At 37.0% G+C, this 21,741-nt stretch overlaps 1 protein-coding gene across 9 annotated transcripts in view; it reads left to right on the forward strand.

The window, feature by feature from the left end:
* LOC106836131 (zinc finger protein 566) overlaps positions 1-8,617 on the forward strand; it is a 28,486-nt gene extending 19,869 nt beyond the window's left edge. For all 9 annotated transcript variants that reach the window (XM_070499034.1, XM_014848799.3, XM_070499038.1 and 6 more), the window contains one exon: positions 6,523-8,617. In XM_070499034.1, coding sequence (XP_070355135.1) covers positions 6,523-7,547 — 1,025 coding nt within the window. In that variant the 3' untranslated portion in view covers positions 7,548-8,617. The remainder of the gene's footprint in view (positions 1-6,522) is intronic.
* The last annotated feature ends 13,124 nt before the right edge of the window (positions 8,618-21,741 follow it).

Here is a 21,741-nt window from a genome sequence, read left to right on the forward strand (position 1 = left end):
GAGGTAAAACTGTCTGTATTTGCAGATGACATGATATTATATATAGAAAACCCTAAAGACTCTGCCAAAAAAACTGTTAGAATTAATAAATGAATTCAGTAAAGTTGCGGGATACAAAATCAACATACAAAAGTCAGTTATGTTTCTGTACACTAATAATGAACACTCAGAAATTAACAAAACAATGCCATTTACAATTGTATCAAAAATAATAAAGTAATTAGGAATAAATTTAACCAAGGAGATGAGAGACCTGTACACTGAAAACTATAAGACATTGATGAAAGAAAATGAAGACACAAATAACCAGAAAGATACTCCGTGCTCATAGATTGGAAGAATTAATATTGTTGAAATGTCCATACTACCCAAAGCAATCTAGATACAGTGCAATCTATATCAAAATTCCAGTGGCATCTTTCAGAGAAATAGAACGAACAATCCTAGAATTTGTATGGAAACCACAAAAGACTCCGAATAGCCAAAGCAATCTTGAGAAAGAAGAACAAAGCTGGAGGCATCATGCTTCCTGGTTTCAATCCATATAACACAGCTACAGTAATCGAAACAGTATGGTATTGGCATAAAAACAGACACATAGATCAACAGAACAGAATAGAGAACCCAGAAATAAACGTCTGTGATCAATTAATTTACAACAAAGGGGCCAAGAATATACAATGGAAAAGGACAGTCTCTTCCATAAATGGTATTGGAAAAGTGATACCATACAAAATAATGAAACTGGACCACTATCTTACACCATAGACAAAAATCAACTCAAAATGGATTAAAATCTTGAATGTAAGTCCTGAAACCATAAAAATCTGAAGAAGAAAACATAGGTGGTAAGCTCCTTGACATAGGTCTTGGCAGTGATTTTTTGGATTTGACACCAAAAGCAAAGGCAACACAAACAAAAACAAACAAGTGAGACTACATCAAACTAAAAAGCTTTTACACAGAAAAGGAAACCATCAACGCAATGAAAAGGCAACCTATGGAATAGGAAATATTTGCAAATCATATATCGTATTAGGGGATTAATATCCAAAATACATATGCAGAAGCCATGTAACTCAATAGCAAAAAAACCCCCAAACAACCCAATTTAAAAATAAAAGATATAAAAAGGAACATGGAAATTTTAGAACTAAAAAATACAATGGCCAAAATTTTTAAAACTTATTGGATAGGCTCAGTTGAAAAATGGAGTTAGCAGAGGAAAATTAGTGAACTTGAAGGTAGATCAAAGGAAATTAGCCAATATGAATAACAGAAAAAATATTGAACACTTAAGAAGAATACAGACTCAAGTACATGTGGGACAAACCTTTAACATTTGTGTCACTGAAGACCCTGAAGGAGAGGAGAAAGTTCAGGACTGGAAAAAATATTTGAAGAAATAATGGTTTACCAAAGTTGGTGAAAGACAGAACATACCAATTCAAGAAATGCAGCCACCTCAAAGAGGATAAACCCAAAGAAATCCATACCCAGACACATCATCATCAAATTGCTGAAAATGGATGACAAAAAGAAGTAGACGGAACCATAGAAAAATAATGCATTACTTGTAGGAAAAGAACATTTTGAATGGCTGGCTTTCTCTTCATAAACCATGGAGGCTAGAAAAAAGTGGAACAATATTTTATTATGCTAAAGAACTGTCAACGTGAAATTCTATATATCCAGCAAAAACCTATCAGGGATGAAGGCATAATTAAGAAAAGCAACATTGCAAGTGTGCATGGCAATTCAGACTGGCCTGGGAGTCCTTGTGACTCTAGGCAGTATTGGGGACAATGGCTAATGAGAGAGTCTGTATCTGTCTCAAAGGGGTAAGCACTTGGTAAGTCCAGGAGACAGCTGTCATATGTGATCACAAGCCCAGTGCTGCCAGATGATCCAGTCTTTCAAGGAAAGCCAGAAATTCAAATTAAAGCATTAAATCTCCTGATATCTATTTCCTATATAATTTTCCTTCTCCATGACTCTGGCACCATTTTTTTTGGGGGGGGGGGGCGCGGAGTGACCATTTCCATCCTTTCTCCTCTGAGAATTGATTTTCAAGAGTTAATTCTAGTTTTAGTGATGATTGACTTTTCACTGTGGAATTTGAAGATTTGACTTACTTTATACCCTCTTTTCTCATCCTCCAAATAGAATAATCATAATTTTTAAGTTGTCGTTATTCAGTTCACTTAATCACTGTGTAAATAGTTTTCAGTACTGCACCCTGTAGTCACATTTCACTTATACTCCTTTTTCTTTTCCATACAGTTAATCCTTGCCTTAATTAAGAGTTTAATTTTCTGTGCATCTGTCACTAATCTAACTCTTCAGACACATCAGGTAGCTGTGGTTTGTTTGTTTTTCCACTGAGACATCCCTCTAACCCTTTGTTCTCCTGCCCCAATTGAGACTGTTACACAGCTGTCATTTTAGAATTTCCATTCGTTATGGTCCCATGGATTCCCTTAGGATCATCCCATGGGTTCCCTTTACCTCTCGCCTTTGAATTCCTTTTGATTTCATCTGTATTTGGATGCCTTGGATGCCTTTGTATACCCTGACTGCTGGATTTCTTGCCTTCCTCTTTCTTGGCTTTATTCCCTCATTATTTTGAAGCACGTCTTCCAAAAGCAACCAAGGAAAGAGAAGTAATGCAAGAGAAGTAATTAGAAAGTATATTTTGTGAATCTATGTCTGAAAATGTTTTCATTTCACCCTCTTATTTGATTGATAATTTGACAGGAGATGTAATTTTAGGTTGAAAAACTTACCGTCAAAATTTTGAAGGCATTGCTCCATGGATTTCTAAAATCGAAGTGTCCAGTGTTGTTGAGAAGTCCAAGGCCCATTAGGGTTCTTAATTCTTTTATGTGACCTATTTAATCTCTTTGGAAGCTTTTAAAATTTATTCTTTATTTATGACAGCTTTTAAAATGCATTCTTTATTTATGATGTTCTAATATTTCATGTTGAGGTATCATGGTGTTGATTTTCTTCTTTCGTTTGGCTGGGTGTGTACTGACACATTTGATTCTGGAAACTTAAAATCTCTGAAATTGTCTTGTGTAATTTTCTGGATCATTTGTTCCCCATCGTTTTCTCTATTCTCTATGTGTCAAACTTCGATTATTCACTTTTATATCCAGGGCCTGGAACCACATCTGACACGTATTAAGGACTCGTTAAACTTTTTGAATGATCAAACACTCATAATTCAGATCTTAGATTTCTTGTCCTAGCCCTAGAATTTCTTTTTTTTAATTTCTATTTTCCAGTTCTTTTTTTATGTTGTACCTTCTGTGAGATTTTTTTAAGTTCTAATTTTTGTATTAATTTTTATTAAAACTTTTTTTTTTTGACGTTTATTTTTCTGACATCATTCTCTTGTGGGATTGTTATATATTCTTTTTAGAAGCATTCTTCTTTTGAATTTTTTTTTTTAATTTTGTCCATTGTCTCTTTTTCCTGAGTTCTTTTCTCCTCTTTATTTTAATCATTTGTGTTTAAGATTTTCCTGAAATAGCTAGTGACTCAAGGCTCTCTGGTCATATAAAACTGTGGCATTAAAAAACTGATTTGAGCTTGTTTGTGTCTGAGGATGTGTAGATTTATTGGTGGTAGTCATTGTAATGATCTGCCTAGAATGGTTCATTGGCTGACACCACCTATCAGGTCTCTTCTCTTGGGCTGGTTTTCTCCAGAATGGAATCCTCTACTTTCTTTCTGGGAATTAATAAAATACGCTTGGCTACCAGATTCTGGGAGTTTACTGGGTGTAGTGGGCTAGGGAATCAGCCTGCTGTATAGGTAGGTTTGAGAATCTGAGGTCCGTCTGTTTCCTACAGATTTTCAATTAATCTTCCTTTTTGCAGCCCCTCATGCACCCTGCTTTCAAAGGTACCTGATGATTGCAGTTCTTGAAAATATCTGAGATTCCACAGTAGAACCAATCTGCGACTTCAGTTTCAGTTTTTTTATCGTTGATACATCGTTTATTACTGTTCCATCTACTCTCTAGCTTCCAAAATTTTGTTGCTACTCTTTCCTCTCCCATTCTCTTTGTCCTCATGGAGTTTCTTCTTACCTTTAATCTCATTACTATCACTTCAGTGGGACTTCATGAAGGAGCAGTAATAAATGCATGTATTCAACGTGCCATGTTTGAAAAGAGTATGTCCTTTTTTTCTAAAGGAATTTTTTAGACATTTTTTATTAAGGAGTATACATTTAAACACTTGCTAATTGAATCAGTTGATAAATATTAGTTGATCTTCCAATATGTACCAGATACCGTGCTCAAAGTTGGATATGTGTCGATGAAGACAATGACATTCTCCTTGCCTTCATAGAACTTAACACCTATTGAGGGGAAAAGATATTAAATGAACCTACATAAATATGTAATTACAAATTGTGAAAATCCTGTTAAGGAAGAGAACAGAGTGCTAAAAGAGTAATTATAAACAGAGTATAATTTGGTCATGGGATGAGAGAAGGCCTCAAAAAGTGTGACCTTTAAGTAGAGATTTGGAAAATAGGCAATGGTTATCAGGCCCAAGAATGAAAGAAAACACCTTCTAGACATAAGGGAAAGTACCTGCAAAGGCCTTAGAAGGGGCCAAGAGCTGGGAGCATTTGGAGAACCACAAAATAGGCCAGTGTGGATGCAGCTTAGAAACCAAAAGGGAGCATAGTGTGCAATTTGGTTGAGGAGGCAGACAGGAACCAGATCATTCAGAGTTTTGTAGACCATGTTCAGGAGTTTGGCTTTTATTGTAAGAGCCAATTGTATGGGAAAGCCCTGAAGGATTTTAAGCAGAGCAGTGGCAAGCTAATGTGATTGCAGTGACATGGATTCAAGATTGCAAACCTCAAGTAGAGAAACAGTAGGAGACTATTCCAATAGTTCAAAGGAGAGATGTTTTATATTAGATGTTGAAGTTAGAGGAAAGAGTCTCAAAATGTATTTAGCAGCAAGATTAGGCAGTACTTGCTGACTGATTATACAAGAGGAGGAAGATGATACTAAATCATTTTCACTCATTTGGCTTGAGGTTTTCCCTCTGTGTCCATTATGGGGTCTTCAAAGCACTTCACTTGCCTAATGTCCCCATTTCTGTGTAGACATTGTTCAATAATATTATCTCCCAAATACTAAACACTTCTACCAAATACTTTTCATATATTATTCTCAATCCTCACAATGATCATAAGAGTTACTTATTATTCCTGTTGTATAGACTGAGAATTGGGGGCTCAGAAAGATGAACTAATTTGCCCAAGAAAACAAAGCTTGTAGTTAACTGATTTAGAGTTCAAAACGCATATAACTGAATCTTGTACCTCTGCTCTTGCAATAGTAATATACTGCCTCCCGTTATATTCTCTCCCCTCCTCTTTGAACCGCAAATGCCCTCCCTGTCAGTTGGTCATCGCTAGTATAGTGCTTGTGCACTTAGTAAGTCCTCTTCTCTTTTCTTCTAAGATCACCATCACAGAATTCCAAGGCCAATTGTATTTTCATCCAACCCCAAACATGTACCATATCTAGCCACAAAAGAATCCTCCCTATCTGCCATGCTAGATTCATTGAACACTTGACTTTTCTTAAGCTTTTCTCTCATCTGGATTGCCACCCTGTTTCCTTATCATTTGTTAAAGAGACTCTGGGGCTCCAGTTACTGAATCCAGACCAATGCTGTCCCATAGAACTTTCAGCAATGATGGAAATATCCTATGTTTATGATTTCCAGTATGGGAGCCACTAGCCACATTTGCCTGTTGAACACTAGAAACCTAGATAGTGCCACTGAGGAACTGAATTTGAATTTTTACTTAATTTTAATTATGTTAAATTTAAATAGATATATATGCTTATTGGCTACTGTAATGGACAACACAGATTTAAGCAGGGGCTGGCAAACTTTTTCTTAAAGGGCCAGATAGTAATTATATTAAGTTTGCAGTCAGTGTGGTCTCTTTTTCAACTACTCATTTCTCCCATTGTAGCTCAAAAGCAGCTATAGATAATACATAAATGAATAAGTGTGGCTGTGTTCCAGTAAAACTTTACTTATAAAAAGTGTTGCAGGGCTTCAGGCCATAGTTTGTCAACCACTGGGAATTTTCTCTTAGACATATTCATTTAATCCTGACAACAACCCTGTTAAGTAGGTATGATCATTTCCCTTATTTTACAGTTCATGCTATGGGATACTCTTATATATGTGTGCATATGCTGTGAGATTTTGTGTGCGTGTGTGTATTTATGATTAGAGTCCTCTTATAACAAGGGAGATAAGACTAAGATGTCTGTATATTTAGCCTATAGCAATGTTTGGAAACCAGTGGCTGGCTTACTGCCCTCATCCTACTGTGTGATCTCTTTTCACTCTTCTTTTCTCATCTATTTTTTAAAAATTCTGTTTAATTCTCCCATTTTTATTGAACTTTTACTTTTCCCAAACAAGAAAAAATATGAATGATTGCTTTTGTTTTTTCTTTCAGTCCTCCAATCAAGATGTGAGACCAAGAAATTATTTCTGAAGAAGGAAATTAATGAAGTAGAGTCAGCCCAGTGGGAGATAATGGAAAGACTTACAAGATGTGACCTTCAGTGCTCTAGTTTCAGAGATGATTGGGAATGTAATGGCCAGTTTGAGAAGCAACATCGTTCTCAGAAGGGACATTTCAGTCAACTGATATTCACCCATGAAGGCACGCCCACTTTCAGTCAGCATCCATCGTTTACATTACAGCAAATCATTAATAATAAAGAGAAATACTGTGCAACTAAGGAATATAGGAAAACCTTTAGACATGACTCACAACTTACTACAGATCAGATAATTCATACCGTTGAGAAACCCTATGAATGTAAGGAATGTGGAAAGGCCTTTAGACATCCCTCAAGACTCAGTCATCATCAAAAAATTCATACCGGCAAGAAACCCTTTGAATGTAAGGAATGTGGGAAAACCTTTATTTGTGGCTCAGACCTTACTCGACATCACAGAATTCACACTGGTGAGAAACCCTATGAATGTAAGGAATGTGGGAAGGCCTTTAGTAGTGGCTCAAACTTCACTCGACATCAGAGAATTCACACTGGTGAGAAGCCCTATGAATGTAAAGAATGTGGGAAGGCCTTTAGTAGTGGCTCAAACTTTACTCAACATCAGAGAATCCATACAGGAGAGAAACCCTATGAATGTAAGGAATGTGGCAATGCCTTTAGTCAGAGCTCACAACTTATTAAACATCAGAGAATCCATACGGGGGAGAAACCCTATGAATGTAAGGAATGTGAAAAGGCTTTTCGTTCTGGTTCAGACCTTACCCGACATCAGAGAATTCATACTGGTGAGAAGCCCTATGAATGTAAGATATGTGGGAAAGCCTATTCTCAGAGTTCACAACTTATTAGTCATCACAGAATTCATACTGGTGAGAAACCCTATGAATACAGGGAATGTGGGAAGACCTTTAATTATAGCTCACAACTTATTCAACATCAGAATTTGTACTGGTGATAAACCATAGAATGTATGAAATGTGTGGGAAGGCTTTTAATTACAGCTCAAAACTATTCAACATCAAGGAAATTTATCTTGATAATAATCCCTCTAAATAGAATAATGTAGAAACATCTTATTTGTTGACTACAGCTTATTCAGCCCGAGGAAAATCATGTAGAAGAATCACCCTATGAGTAGGATACATTTTGGAAGCCCTTTAATAAAAGCTCATTTTTCTCTTGACATGAGATAATTCGATCTAGCAAATACTAAAATGACAGCACTTTTGACACCTTTCTAACCTTATCTTAAACATCAGAGAGTCCATGCTGAAATATAATCCTGTCATTTTCATTTTATTTTTTCCCCTAACTTGTCTATAGTTGTTATATTTTTAATCCGTCTTAGATTTTTATGACTGTAAAATCCATCTGTTTACATCATGGTTTGTAAAATGTCTTTATTTTAAAAATACCTTTAATACCTGAGAGAAGTGACCTCTTTATTTTTGAAAATGGCGTATTTTTGCTCTTTACAAAATTTAGGCTTTCTTATTGTAAAAACTTTCATGAACAACTTTGAGTAAATAGAGACCCTTTAGTAGCTTCATGGTGTTTCCTTGTGTTGCTGTAATATCATTTAACAAATCCCTATTGATAGACATTGTAGTTTCCTTCAGAATTTTTGCCATTATACACAGTGCCCTGGTGGGCATTCGCCCTAGGCATATCTCTGTATCATGTCTTCTCTTTTAATTGCAGAAATAATGCATGAATATGTTTTCCTTATAAAAGATTTAAACATTACAAATAAGGCAGACATACCCTTTGACCACCATCCTTGTACCCATTCTCCTTTCCTGAAGGAGTGATTATTTGTTTAATATTTATCCTTTTTGAGCATTTTTCTATGTTTTTATATATATATGTCTTGGTAGAAATTATAAAGTGGGGATAATTATAATACCTACCTCATAATTTGGTGTGAGTATCAAATAAATTAAGACACATAAGTGCTTAGAATTGTGCCTGTCATATAATAAATAGATACTCCCTGAATGTTGGTCTTTGTCATTATATTCATCGTTGCCTTTAGTATTATTTGTTGAAAGACAGCTGTTTTTGCTGACCTTCCTCAACATTAGGCAGGATGTCTAATTGAAGAAACCCATGGAGGGTAATGAATTAAGGCAATTTTCCATCATCATTTATTTCCTATGAAATAATCCTGGGTGTTGGTGGGGAAAGTGCTGTATGTAGTGTGTGGGAAGGACTTTATTCAGACTTGCATCCTTTTTACTACATCATATAATACTTAATGTAAAAACAGACAAGAATATAGACAAAACATTGGGGACACTGATGAAGAAAAAGTGTGAAAACACAAATAGCATTGTTTGAAAAATGGATATATATATATATACATATAGGGAGAGAGAGAGAGAAACCTTATGGTTAACCACTTTAAATGTTATATTGAATACAACACTTCTTTCCAGTACATTTGAAAACCTAAAGAAAATTATTTTTTTGGAAAATAAAAATTACCAGTATTAACTCAAAGAGAATTAGAACTCTTGGAAGACTCTTATAAACACAAGGAAAAGGAGAAGTTTAGCATGGGATTTAGTAGCCATCACTAATGAAGCACCAAACCCAATTTCCTTTCAGGCAGAACATTATCAAGTGTTGAAGGAGCTATTAAATAGAAGTAGACATCTCATAACGTACTCTAACATAATCTTGATGTTAGAAATGGATTAGGAGGGCACTATAAAAAGGAAGCTATTTTTCAGTAGCATCCAGGAAGATACATGCAAGCATAAAAAAGAAGTTAACAAACTGCGTATCTAATAAAAGAATAGAAATGACCCTGGTTGGGACAGTAGCTAAAGAGGATGCCCAGTGCCCAGTTACAGCCAACTGATGCTGCGAGGAAATGCAGGCCCCATTTTGCCAACTCTTCTGACTTTTTGAGAGAATCCAGAGTTGTTGTTTTGTTGTTGTTGTTTTTTAGTGTGTGATAGCTCTTGGTTTTTAAATGGCAGCTCACATTTTTTTGAAAAAAACGCAATGAGGGCCAAAGATATATTGACTCTGCAAGTAGCAAGTGGCCTGTGGGTTACTTTTGTTCTGGACACCAGAGCAGTGAGTGCAAAAGGCTTGCAGGAGTTCTCAATTGTGCAAATCCCTTGGCCTCAAGGAAATTTAAGGTGGGGGAAGGAATAGTACAACACAAGATAGTTTATTCAGAATTTCTTAGATATGAACAGTTTTAGATTAAAAGTACTTCCAGAGATAAGTAGCTAAACTCCAGGTATAAAGTTTTTTTTAAAAAAAGAAAGGACTTGCTCCAGCCCCAATATTTTCTACATGCAGTTTTTTAATTTATTCTAAGCATGACGTCAGTTTAAAAACAGGATGTATTTTATGTGTCGTATATCCCATTCATGAGCTGTATATATACACACACAACTGAAAATTAAAAAATAATCTATCAAGAGAAAAAATAGCCAGACCACAATTTCACGTGAGGAGAAAATATGTCACTGGAGTTACATATTGTGTTCTAGACGAAGGGTCAGCAAATCTTCCATAAAGGGCCAGATAGTAAATATTTTGGCCTTTGTGGGCTATTTTATTTCTGTTGCAGTTACTCAGCTTTGCCATTATACTGTGGAAGCCTGCTAAAAGTCTTGGATTAAGAAATCCTGAAGTTAAAAAAAAAAATACCCCACAGCTTAGCTTTGTTTATGTTGTTAGTGTTTTTACATGGACCTTTCCTGTGCCTCAATTTGCTCAGCAAGCAGCTTCCTACACTGCGTGGATACCACCCTGTGGCAGAAAAATCCACACATCCAGAGTTAGTCGAGGTCTGTCCTTCCATGCCCCACTCCCCTTTTTTCTTAGATCCCATGATAGAGGTTTTTGGGTTTTTTTAACATTGAGTTAAAATTTTTTATAGGCTTTATTTTTTATAGGCTCATGCCTATAAATTATTTCATAATCAATTTGAGAAAAGTAGAGTGAACAAAATCTCTGCAAATGAGAGAATTAGTAAAGACACGCTATTTCTGTTTTGCTTTACTATCAAAATGAGAACTGCTAAATGATTTTTTTTGAGCATATTTTTAATCATTTCTTGAGTTCATCTAAAATTACAAAGCCAAACCAGCCCTGATGGCCTAGTGGTTAAAGTTTGGCTCTCACTGCATGGGCGGCCTGGGTTCACTTCCCAGACACAGAAACACACCACCCATCTGTCAGTTGCCACGCTGAGGCAGTGGCTCACATAGAAGGACTAAGATATACAACCATATACTGGAGCATTGGAGAGGGAAAAGAAGAGGAAGATTGGCAACATTTGTTAGCTCAGGGTGAATCTTTCCCTGCACAAATAAAAACTAAAAAATAAAATTACAGAGGTGATGCATTTGCAACTGAACCAATGAAACAATGCCAATAAATAAATAAATAAATAATCTCTGCCCCTCTCCATTCCTCACTCCCTTCCCCTCTGTGCATTTCCTTCTGAGTAATGTTTAAAATTTGGGTATATTCCCCATATATTTCTTTGTGCTTAAATGTTAACACAAATAAATTATTAATTTTAGTATATTCTTATAAAAATGGGTGATACTTTATACATCCTCTGTAATTTGCTTTTTTACATTCAACGGTACATTTTGGACTTCCTTTCAAGTCACTAAATGATGATTCAACTTAGTTTTTTTAATGGTTACAGTATATTCTGCAGTATGCTTGTACCAATACCTAGTCAACTATTTCCCAACTGTGGTATTTCAGATTGTTTGCTCTTTGCCGTTTAATAGTAGTGCTGCAATAAACATTCTATTATATTCTTGTCTACTTATTTTATTTTTGTAAAATAGGTTTTGCAAACCATTTCCAGTGTTTCCTATGTTTCTTAGAAAGGTATTGCTTATAGACAGTTATAGAGGGCAAGAGGACAAAGGAACAGAGTGTGCAATTTTTATATATGTGTTTATGTGGATGTGTGTATACACATGGAGATTTAATGTTTTAATCCATCTGGAATTCATTGTTGTATATGGTGTGATACAGATTGTCAGCTTTGTTTCCATCCAGAAATAAAGCCAATCATGCTAGAACAAATTATTATTAACCTTCTTCCTACTGAATTAAAATACTATTTATTGGGGTCGGCCTGGTGGTGCAGCAGGTAAGTTCGCATGTTCCGCTTTGGCGGCCCGGGGTTCACTGGTTCAGATCCCAGGTATGGACATGGCACTGCTTGTCAAGCCATGCTGTGGCAGGCATCCCACATATAAAGTTGAGGAAGATGGGTACTGATGTTAGCTCAGGGCCAGTCTTCCTCAGCAAAAAGAGGAGGATTGGTGGCAGATGTTAGCTCAGGGATAATCTTCCTCAAGAAAAGAATAAAATAAAATACTATTTATCACGTATTACATGCTCCTATCTTCAGATCTATTTCTGTACTCTATTTTCCAGCAGTTTCTGACTTATACTTTTCAGTAACTTATTACTTGAAAATAAAGATATGTATATTATTAATATATAGTTTTTATTTGGAAATAAAGAAATATTTGTTCATGATAATTGTTAAATTATCCAGTTCTAAGAAAAAACTCATTGAGATTATATTTTGAATTTTATTCAATTTAAATACAGAGTATCCAAAAATTAATTCACAATTGACATTGAGTGGATATTCATTAATACATGTATGTCTTGAATTTTCTTTGACAATTCTTCATCCTCCTTACTCTCTAATATCTTTAGAATGTAATGATTCATCATACTTAAAATATGCTAGTAATATCTGAAAGTTTAATATCTTTTATTAGAGTATTGGTTATAAAATAGATTCTTTTGATCTTTTGTAATCTGCAGATGAAGTGATATACCTATCTCACAGTATTTATACCTATTTTACTTTCTTGTTTTATCTCACGTTGTAGACCTGATGACAGTGGGTGTTGGGCAAGACTTTTTACCGTATTTTCCCCATTTTTACAGACTGACAGGTCAGTTTTTCAAGATAATTTCTGCTTCCTATTTTCATCCCTACTCCTGTTTGTGTGTCATGAGGGAAATGATTTATTGCCTTGATAAAATGTGTTAAAACACATAAATTATCTCCCTTTATCTCACATGAATTTCTTATGTTCCCTGGGGCAGGCTGTGATTCTCTATGCCTACTCTGAGGCCCAGTCCTCTGCTTGCATATGTCCCAATATCTAAAGTTTCAATGAAGTATCAGGATGTGCATTTTAACTCCAGATTCTAGCTGCCTCTTTCAACAAAAATGCTCTATTCTTAATTAGTCCAGAGAGTTATGATTATCACCCACAGAAATTTCTACTATAGTCATCTTTGTTTTATTTCTAGTTTTTGTAGGGGTTTTTTTTGGTGAGAAAGATTGGCCCTGAGATAACATCTCTTGCCAATGTTCCTCTTTTTGCTTGAGGAACATTGTCACTGAGCTAACATCTGTGCCAGTCTTCCTCTATTTTGTATGTGGGACACTGCCACAACATGGTTTGATGAGTGGTGTGTAGGTCTGTGCTTGGGATCCGAACCTGTGAACCCTGGCCTCCTGAAGCGGAGCATGTGAACTTAACCACTATGCCACCAGGCTGGCCCCGTTTTATTTCTAATTTTAATGGAAATACATATTGGTTATAGTCAATATGTTCTACCTTTTGTTAATTTGAGTAGATAAGAAATTCATTCATAGAATATTGAGTTTGCTCATAGAGAATCTTAGAGTGCTGGGGAACAAAGATAAAGAACCAGGAACTATGCTCAAAATGATGACCCAGAACTTGTGTGGTGAGGTCACTGCTGCTGCTGGACACAGAATCCCCAGCTTACCCTACTGACAGATGGGCGCTGGACTCTGGATGTTCCTGCTACTGCTACATGTGTACCTGGGGTTACCTATCACCTAGATGGAATCTCCACAGACCTTGGTCCTTTGTATCATCATCACCTTGCTGTTCTGAGATGGGTGTGTTTGAGTGCTGAAGCCTGGGTTCCATTCCTATGTGGCTGGGGAGGCTGAGATACATTTTCAATTTAGTGAGAATCAGCCTCTGCTTCTTTTTTTTTTTTTTTTTTTTGAGGAAGATTAGCCCTGAGCTAACTACTGCCAGTCCTCCTCTTTTTGCTGAGGAAGCCTGGCCCTGAGCTAACATCATGCCCATCTTCCTCTACTTTATATGTGGGATGCCTGCCACAGCATGGTGTGCCAAGCAGTGCCATGTCCACACCCAGGATCCGAACCAGTGAACCCCAGGCCACCAAGAAGCAGAACATGCAAACTTAACCGCTGCGCCACCGGGCCAGCGCCTCTGCTTCTTAAAGATGGGTGTTTCTCATCATAGGAAGAGTACACAAATATTGGGCAGCCAAACAAATGAACAGTGTTCACAAGATGGCATTCCATCAATATATATAATTCTTCCCATAACTGAAAATGAAAACCTCACCTAAAATAATATATCCATTCCTCACTCAACCATTTCAACCATTTCACTCTCTTGACTTTCACTGTTGATGTGAAAAGTTGGCTGTCAGTCTAATGACTACTTTGAAGGGAATGTGTCCTTTTTTCTTTTGCTGCTTTAAGATTTTCTCATTGTCTTCGATTTTATGCAGTTTCTCCATGATGGGTCTAGGTTGGGGGACTTGAGTCAATGATTTAGAGATTTTCATCATCTTTGGAAATTATTCATTTATTGGTTTTTCTAACGTTGAAGTTTAATTGCAACTCCAACTCAAGTTATGTTGGACCTCCTCACCTTCTCACTCTATCTTACTTATCTTATTCATATCTTTCAAGCTCTCTTTTATATATTTCCTCATTTTGTCTATCTGTGATAGATTTTGGGTAATTTTTTTGATCTTTCAGGTAAGTAGTTCTCTTTTCTGCTTTGTCCAATTTTGTGCCCAACATGTGCACTAAGTATCTAATTTTGGTTATTGTACTTTTCACATATATAAGTTTTATTTGGTTCTTTTTCAAATCTCTGTAATTTTTATAATTCCCTACACAGTTTTTTTTTTTTTTGAGGAAGATTAGCCCTGAGCTAACATCTGCCACCCATCCTCCTCTTTTTCCTGAAGAAGACTGGCCCCAAGCTAACATCCGTGCCCATCTTCCTGTATTTTATATGTGGGATGCCTACCACAGCATGGCTTGCCAAGCAGTGCCATGTCCAAACCTGGGATCTGAACCAGTGAACCCCCGGCCACCGAAGTGGAACATGTACACTTAACTGCTGCGCCACTGGGCCAGCCCCCCTACACATATTTTAAGGAAATAAAATCAAGCTTTAAATATAAGTAAATTCTCTGGTGACTTATGTCTATGATTCAAATGAAGGCCTATTGTTGCTGTCTTGTGTTTTTGCTGGTTCTCTCTGATTGTAATTTGTTTCATTATCGGCTTCAGCTTAGTTCCTTTTATCACATGCTTCTGATAGCCCTTGAAAACAATTATTTATTAAGATTCTCTGAGATCAAGAAACAATTGATATAACTTCTGTCAGGCTAATGGGGCACCTGTGGAAACTACCTTAAACCATGTTCAGGGCTTAAATTCTTCTTTTTGCTTGAGGAAGATTGCCACTGAGCTAACGTCTGTGCCAGTCTTCTTCTATTTTGTATGTGGGATGCTGCCACAACATGGCTTGATAAGCAATGTGTAGGACCATGCCCTGGATCCAAACTTGTGAACCCCAGGCCACTGAAGCAGAGCGCACGAACTTAACCACTATGCCATGTGCCAGCCCCCAGCTTTTCACTTATGAATACACTTGGGTAAGTGTAAAGATTTGACCTTCAGTGGAAACATTTACCACATTATAATATTTGTATGGCTTCATTCTTCCATACTCTGCATTTATTTATTAGGTTTATTCCGTGAAGGCTTTCGGAGCATTACAATGCATTGATTGAAAGCCAAACACCTCTAGACATTCATCACATTAATATGGCTTTTCTCCCATCTTCAGTGGATAAGATCTAAGCTGTGTCTAAATTTCTTATCATGCATAAGCATGTATTAGGTTTCAGACTGATGTGGACACTCTCATATCTAACATGACATTGACAAAAATATTTCCGACATGTAGAATGCGCATGTCTTTTAATTTCCAATTGTAAATGTCCCTAGCGTTGTTATATCCCTTGGCTATCTCCTCTATAGCCTCTTCTGGGTGGCTACTTCACATTTTGTGGGAATTGCCCCACGAGGTAGAAGCCATGACTAAACAGCTTTTCTTCACCTGTATCTATGGGAAGCTTGATTTACATGTATGATCCTTTGTTTAGAACTTTCTGGTTTACTGATTTTTTTTAACTTGAAAAAATATGTACTACACTCCCACAGAGTACATATCTTAGAATCCTGTGCCTCATTAATCCTAGAGAGTTCCACTTTCCAAATAAAGTGAAACAAACAACAAGATGTGGTGAAGAGAGAAGTGTGTTTAATTAACCACATAGCTGTACAAAACTTTACTGAACATTATAAGGTATGTACATAATTGTCCTTTAATTTTGTGTCGGTTGGTAAAAAAAGAATTAATATTAGACTAATATACACAAGCTCAGTGTTTCCAAAGTAATAACAAAACAAACACCTTTGCACACAGGGATAGATCTTTCATAAACATTATGTGTTTGAGAACGAATGCTAACCAATGGGAGATAAATGACAAAGAGCTGCTCTCAGTCCTCTTCCCTCATGTCGATTACAACATTTAAAAAAATTTCTCTCTTCTCTTCTTTCAATGCCCAGTTCAGAATTTCTGAATTTGTATAGACTGTGCCAAGGAGAAACCAAAATTATTATCCTAGAACAGTAACAGGAGAAAAATGGAATATATTTAGCGGTAGCACATTGCTGAAATTCCCCTACATGTCATCCCTGTAGAGTTTCTTTTGAGTGTCTTTGGGGTTTTGTGTCCCACCAAGGTACAATGCATAAGCACATCTTCAAAGCTATCATTTTAGCAAAGGAGGCATCCCACATAGAATAAAATACAAAGGATAGACAGAATATGTGCAGAAATATTCTAAGAAAACAAAACAAACAAAAACCAATTAATTTTAAGACTTGCTTTAGGGCTTACTAAGCCAAATTTTTTCAATGTATTTTTCAAGCAAAATATATCAATAATTAAATTATAACAGAAGACAGAAACTGCAACCCCAGCAAACTCCATTATGTTCCTAAATTTGGCTTTCTCAGTCTTGGTTGGGTACCTGCACCTCTTGGGTCTCTGGTAAAATGACAGAATTACAGAGTTGTTTTCACAGGATATGTCCTTCTAGCTAATAGCAAGTTATCTGTTCCTAATGAAAATTAGAGCTAGGAATTGAGGGTAATAACCCAATTAATAATACTCAACTACTGGTCTTCTGGTTAAGAGAGACACAGATCCCCATAGTAACCTAAAAATTAAGCCTAAGAGCAGTGATTCTCAACTTGAGCAACGCCCCCTCTCCTCCTCACGCCACCCCTCAGGAGACATTTGGCAATGGCCTGAGACATTTTTGGTTGTCACATTGGGGTGGAGGAAGTGGTGCTATTGAAATCTCATGGGAAGAGGCCAGGAATGCTGATAAATATCCTACAATACACAGAAAAGCACCCCCACAACAAAGAATTATCTGACCCAGAATGTCAATAGTGCCATAGTTGAGAAACTCCAGCCTGGAGAGTTATTCGACAGCATCATAAGGTGTCAGGGAGGGGCATGGGAATTTTGGTCACAGACCTCCTCTACAAGATAAGACATGTGGTTTGTTTTTCTAAGTATTAAAATCTAAAGGAAGCAGAGTGGTAACAATTATTTGTGATTGAACACGAAGAACGGCCAGTTGTCACCCATCTCCAGCGACTATCCAAGGAGTGAAGGATGCCTTAAATAGCTGTAAATAGACCCTATGTATGTTAGCTCGGATGTCAATTGCTGAAATCTCCCACCACCACCCCCCTGAAATCCCTAGTCCCAAACTGAAGAGCTTTCTGTCTATCTCCGTCTGTGGTATCTCACCACCCAGGCCTAATTATGCATATGTAGAACTGTACTCTGCACTTAGATTCCTGAGGAGTTTGAGATTATGTGTTTGTTTATGAATCAATTGGTCTAGAATGGTATTTAGGCTGAGAAAGCAGTTGTATCACACAAAAAATAGCTGGTCCTTGTAGGAGCAGAGGCATCAAGTCAAGTCATTTTTCTTTTTCTTCATATTGGCCTAGCTCCATTAGAGGAGAAATATAGGCAAGAAAGGAGCTGGTTTCCTGAGCATGGAAATGGGAAGACTCTCTAACAAGAGAGTTGGACTCATCGTCTATGCTCACAAAAGAACACAAATCTATTCTCTACTTATAAGAAGGATAAACCAAAAATTCTGTCTGTAGCCCAAGTTTGTCTAAAATGCCAGGAAGCTCACCCTCCCTAAGCCTTAATTATGCTTTGGCAAGCTCCTCTTTGGCCCCTTTCCAGCCCATAGGCTAGAGAAAGAATGCACTGCAGACATATCTTTTTGGAAAATGAAACTTTGCAGTTGGTTGCTGTATTTGAGAAACGAACTGCAGGCCAGGATAGGATTCAGAACCCAAAAAAACTCAAGCAGGTGATGGAGTCACATTTTCTTTCCAGGGACTATGAACAATGTCAAATATCTAACTCATGACTTTTCCTTATATTACAAAGAGTGAGACTACTTCCTCTCAAGGGAAAATGTAAGTAGGTATGAAATAAACATAGCTCCATCTAGTAGAAAAGAGTATTATGCACCCATTAAAATATTTATTAAGCATATGCAATAAATTAAATGTTCACGATATAATTTTAAGTGTGTTGTTCATAATACATAGGAAAAAGTGAAGTGACATTTAAATACCGATTACTTGAATAGATTTTGTAATGCATATCAAATAATACATATCAAATAAAGAAATTATTTTTTTCCCTTTATTTTGGACATCTAGGAAGTAACCTTTTCCTTGAGAACATACTAAAGGTCATCCTGGTCTAGGTGATTTTCACAATCTAATTTAATCTGGAAATAATATATACTTATATATATATTCTGCAGACAAGTCTGTACATAGTATAGATTAATAGTTTACATATGGAACCCCCAAATTTAACTACTTCCCTGATCATGTACTACTTCCAGTATTATAAACAATACTCGGTAAACAAGTATATTTTTGTGCACTTGTCTCATTATTTTCTTAAGATAACTTCTACAAGTTCAGTCAGTAGTTTTTGATACATATTACTAAAAAGCCCTCAGGAGCATGACTGTTTTCCACTTCTATGACTACCCTTGGTGTTCTTCATCTTTTAAAATTTTCTTTGCCTAATTTGAAAGAATTAATTTTAACTGACACTTCTTTTGAGATGTTTCTTCTTACTAACTTGATTAAATTTGTGTTTGTTAGCTGTATTTTTTTATTAACTGCCTATTCATATCCTTTTCCATTACTAAGTTCAACTTTTATATTGCTTTCTTTCATTGCATTAAATACATAATATATGAATACATTGTTGTACAGATACAAATACATTTGCAATTTCTCCAAGGCTTTGTAGCCGCTAAGAGAATGCCTTAGCCTGAGAGTCCTGAGGAGCACTTCACACTCAAGCCTACCTGTTCATGGCAGCAGTGATGATGGAGAGTAAGTGTGATATTATGATTTAGAATAAGAAATATATATTTGGCCTTCCTTCTGTTTCTGGCCCAGGACTCCTAAAACCCTTGGAATTTCCTGTGATGAGAGCCATCAAGGTGTCTCTTGATTTGTTAACGATGTGACTTTTGGAACACCTAAGGTTTCTGGTTGCTAGGAAAACCAACCATGTGATTAGAGGGTTGGAACTTTCAGTCCCAGTCCCCTTACCTCCAGGGAGGGGAGAGGGGCTGGAGGTTGGATCAGTCCCCAATGGCCAATGATTTAATCAGTTGTGCCCATGTAATGAAACCTCCATAAAAACCCAAAAGGATGGGGTTTGGAGAGCTTCTGGGTAGGTGAACATGTGGAGATTTGGGGAGAATGGTGCACTTGGAGAGGGCAGGGAACCTCCATGCCCCTTCCCCATGCCTTGCCCAATGCATCTCTTCCGTCTGGCTGTTCCTGAGTTATATCCTTTTATAATAAACCAGTAATCCAGTAAGTAAAAGGTTCCTGTGAGCAATTCTTGCAAAATTAATCAAACCCAAGGAGAAGGTCATTGGAACCTCCAATCTATAGCCCCTTAGTCAGAAGCATAGGTTATAACCTGGACTTGTGACTGCCATCTGAAGTGGGGGAGGGGGCAGTCTTGTAGGCTTAGTCCCTAACCTGTGGGATCTAATGCTATCTCCAGGTAGAAAAGTGTCAGAATTGAGTTGAATTGTAGGACACACAGCTGGTGTCTGAGAATTGCTTGGCGGTGTGGGGAAACTCCCTCCCTCACACACACACACACACACACACATTAGAATTGGGTGCAGAACTCTTTAGTAAGCAAATATGAGGTTTGTTCCAGGCAATGTACACCTAAGGAGTGACCAATGCAGCAGCACCCTCCCTCCCTGGACAGGGACCCAGCAAGCACATAGGCTTAAGCCAGCACCCTAGGGCTAATGCACTTGTGGATGCACACAAGCTACCAGTACTGCTTCCATAATTAAAACTCATTCACCCAGTCATTGCCCAACTTTGGAAAAGCTATTCCCTGGGCACCTTGCTTCCCCCAATGCGAGTGGCACCATGAGTGTCAAGGGTCTATAAAGAAGCAGAGAAGTTGGTCACTAGCAGACAAGGCAAACATCAAGCACTGAAGGAATCAGTGACTGATTTCAAAGAAAACTCAGTATTGCTGGGTAAATCTTGATACATTACCCCACCAATGGCTAGCCTTAATGCCATGAAGATGTATCCCTTCTAATGATGTCACTGTCTTACCTAACTGCAGGTGATAGCTGGCATGAGAGGAGACAACAGAAATGAAACTGAACTTAAAGGAAAACATCATACTGTACAAAATCCTCATCAAAACCAAATATTATAAATACATTTGAAGCAGAGTTCACAAGCCATGTAAAATCAAACTTATTAGCTGGCATTCTATAAAGAAGAGCTTTTCTATTTTACTCCATTTTCTCTTGTTTATGGATTTTTAATGAGTTACAATCAGTTATAGAAAATATTGATAGCACAGGGAAAAGAATTATTTCAAGTACTTTTTAAAAACTCTGTATAGTTAAGGGGGATATACTCTAAAACAGGGACTGACAAACTTTTTCTGTGAAGGGCCAGACAGTAAACACAGTTGATCCTCATTTTTGTGTGGAGTCTGTATTTGCAAACTTGCCTACTTGCTAAAAGTCGATACTCAGCAATTTCGTGGTCATTCATGGACATGTGAAGAACAATGAAAAACGAGTCCCCCAACACATATGTTCTCAGCTGAAGTCAAACAAGGCGACCTTCTGCCTTCTTGTTTTAGCTCTTATACCGTAAACAAGTGTCCTTTTCACAGTCAAGTTAGTACCACTTTTTTTCTCATTTTCTTGCTTTTTATTGGTGATTTTGTTGTTTAAAAAGGCCCCCAAGCATATGCTAAAGTGCTATCTAGTATTCCCAAGTGCAAGAAGGCTGTGATGTGCCTTACAGAGGAAATATATGTTAGATAAGCTACATTCACAGGCACGAGTTATAGTGCTGTTGGCCATGAGTTCAATGTTAATGAATCAACAATATATAAAAAGTGTCCTTAAATAGAAACACATAAAACAAGGTTATGTATTGATTGCTTGATGAAAATGTTGTGACCAGATGCTTGCAGGAAGCTAACCCTGTATTTACCCTACTAGCAATAGTTCCATAATTAGTCTTTGCAACAACTTTATAGAATATAACTACCATGAATAATGAGAATCAACTGTATTTTAGGCTCTGTAGGCCATTCTGTCTGCATAATCACTCAATTCTGCCCTTGTAGCTCAAATGCAGCCATAGACAATGATGAGGATTATTTTGGGCTGGTTACTTTTGAAAGCTGCAGACAGGAAGGAAACTCTGAAGGGTGGAATTTGCTTGCTGTTTGATGAGAGACATTTGCATTTGTGAAGGAAGTCTCCATCTGTGGGGGTGTCTCCCTCTCTGCACCAGGAGGAAGGGGGGATGACCTTAT

The sequence above is a fragment of the Equus asinus genome, chromosome 26 (genome assembly GCF_041296235.1).
Source record: "Equus asinus isolate D_3611 breed Donkey chromosome 26, EquAss-T2T_v2, whole genome shotgun sequence".
Lineage (NCBI taxonomy): Eukaryota > Metazoa > Chordata > Mammalia > Perissodactyla > Equidae > Equus > Equus asinus.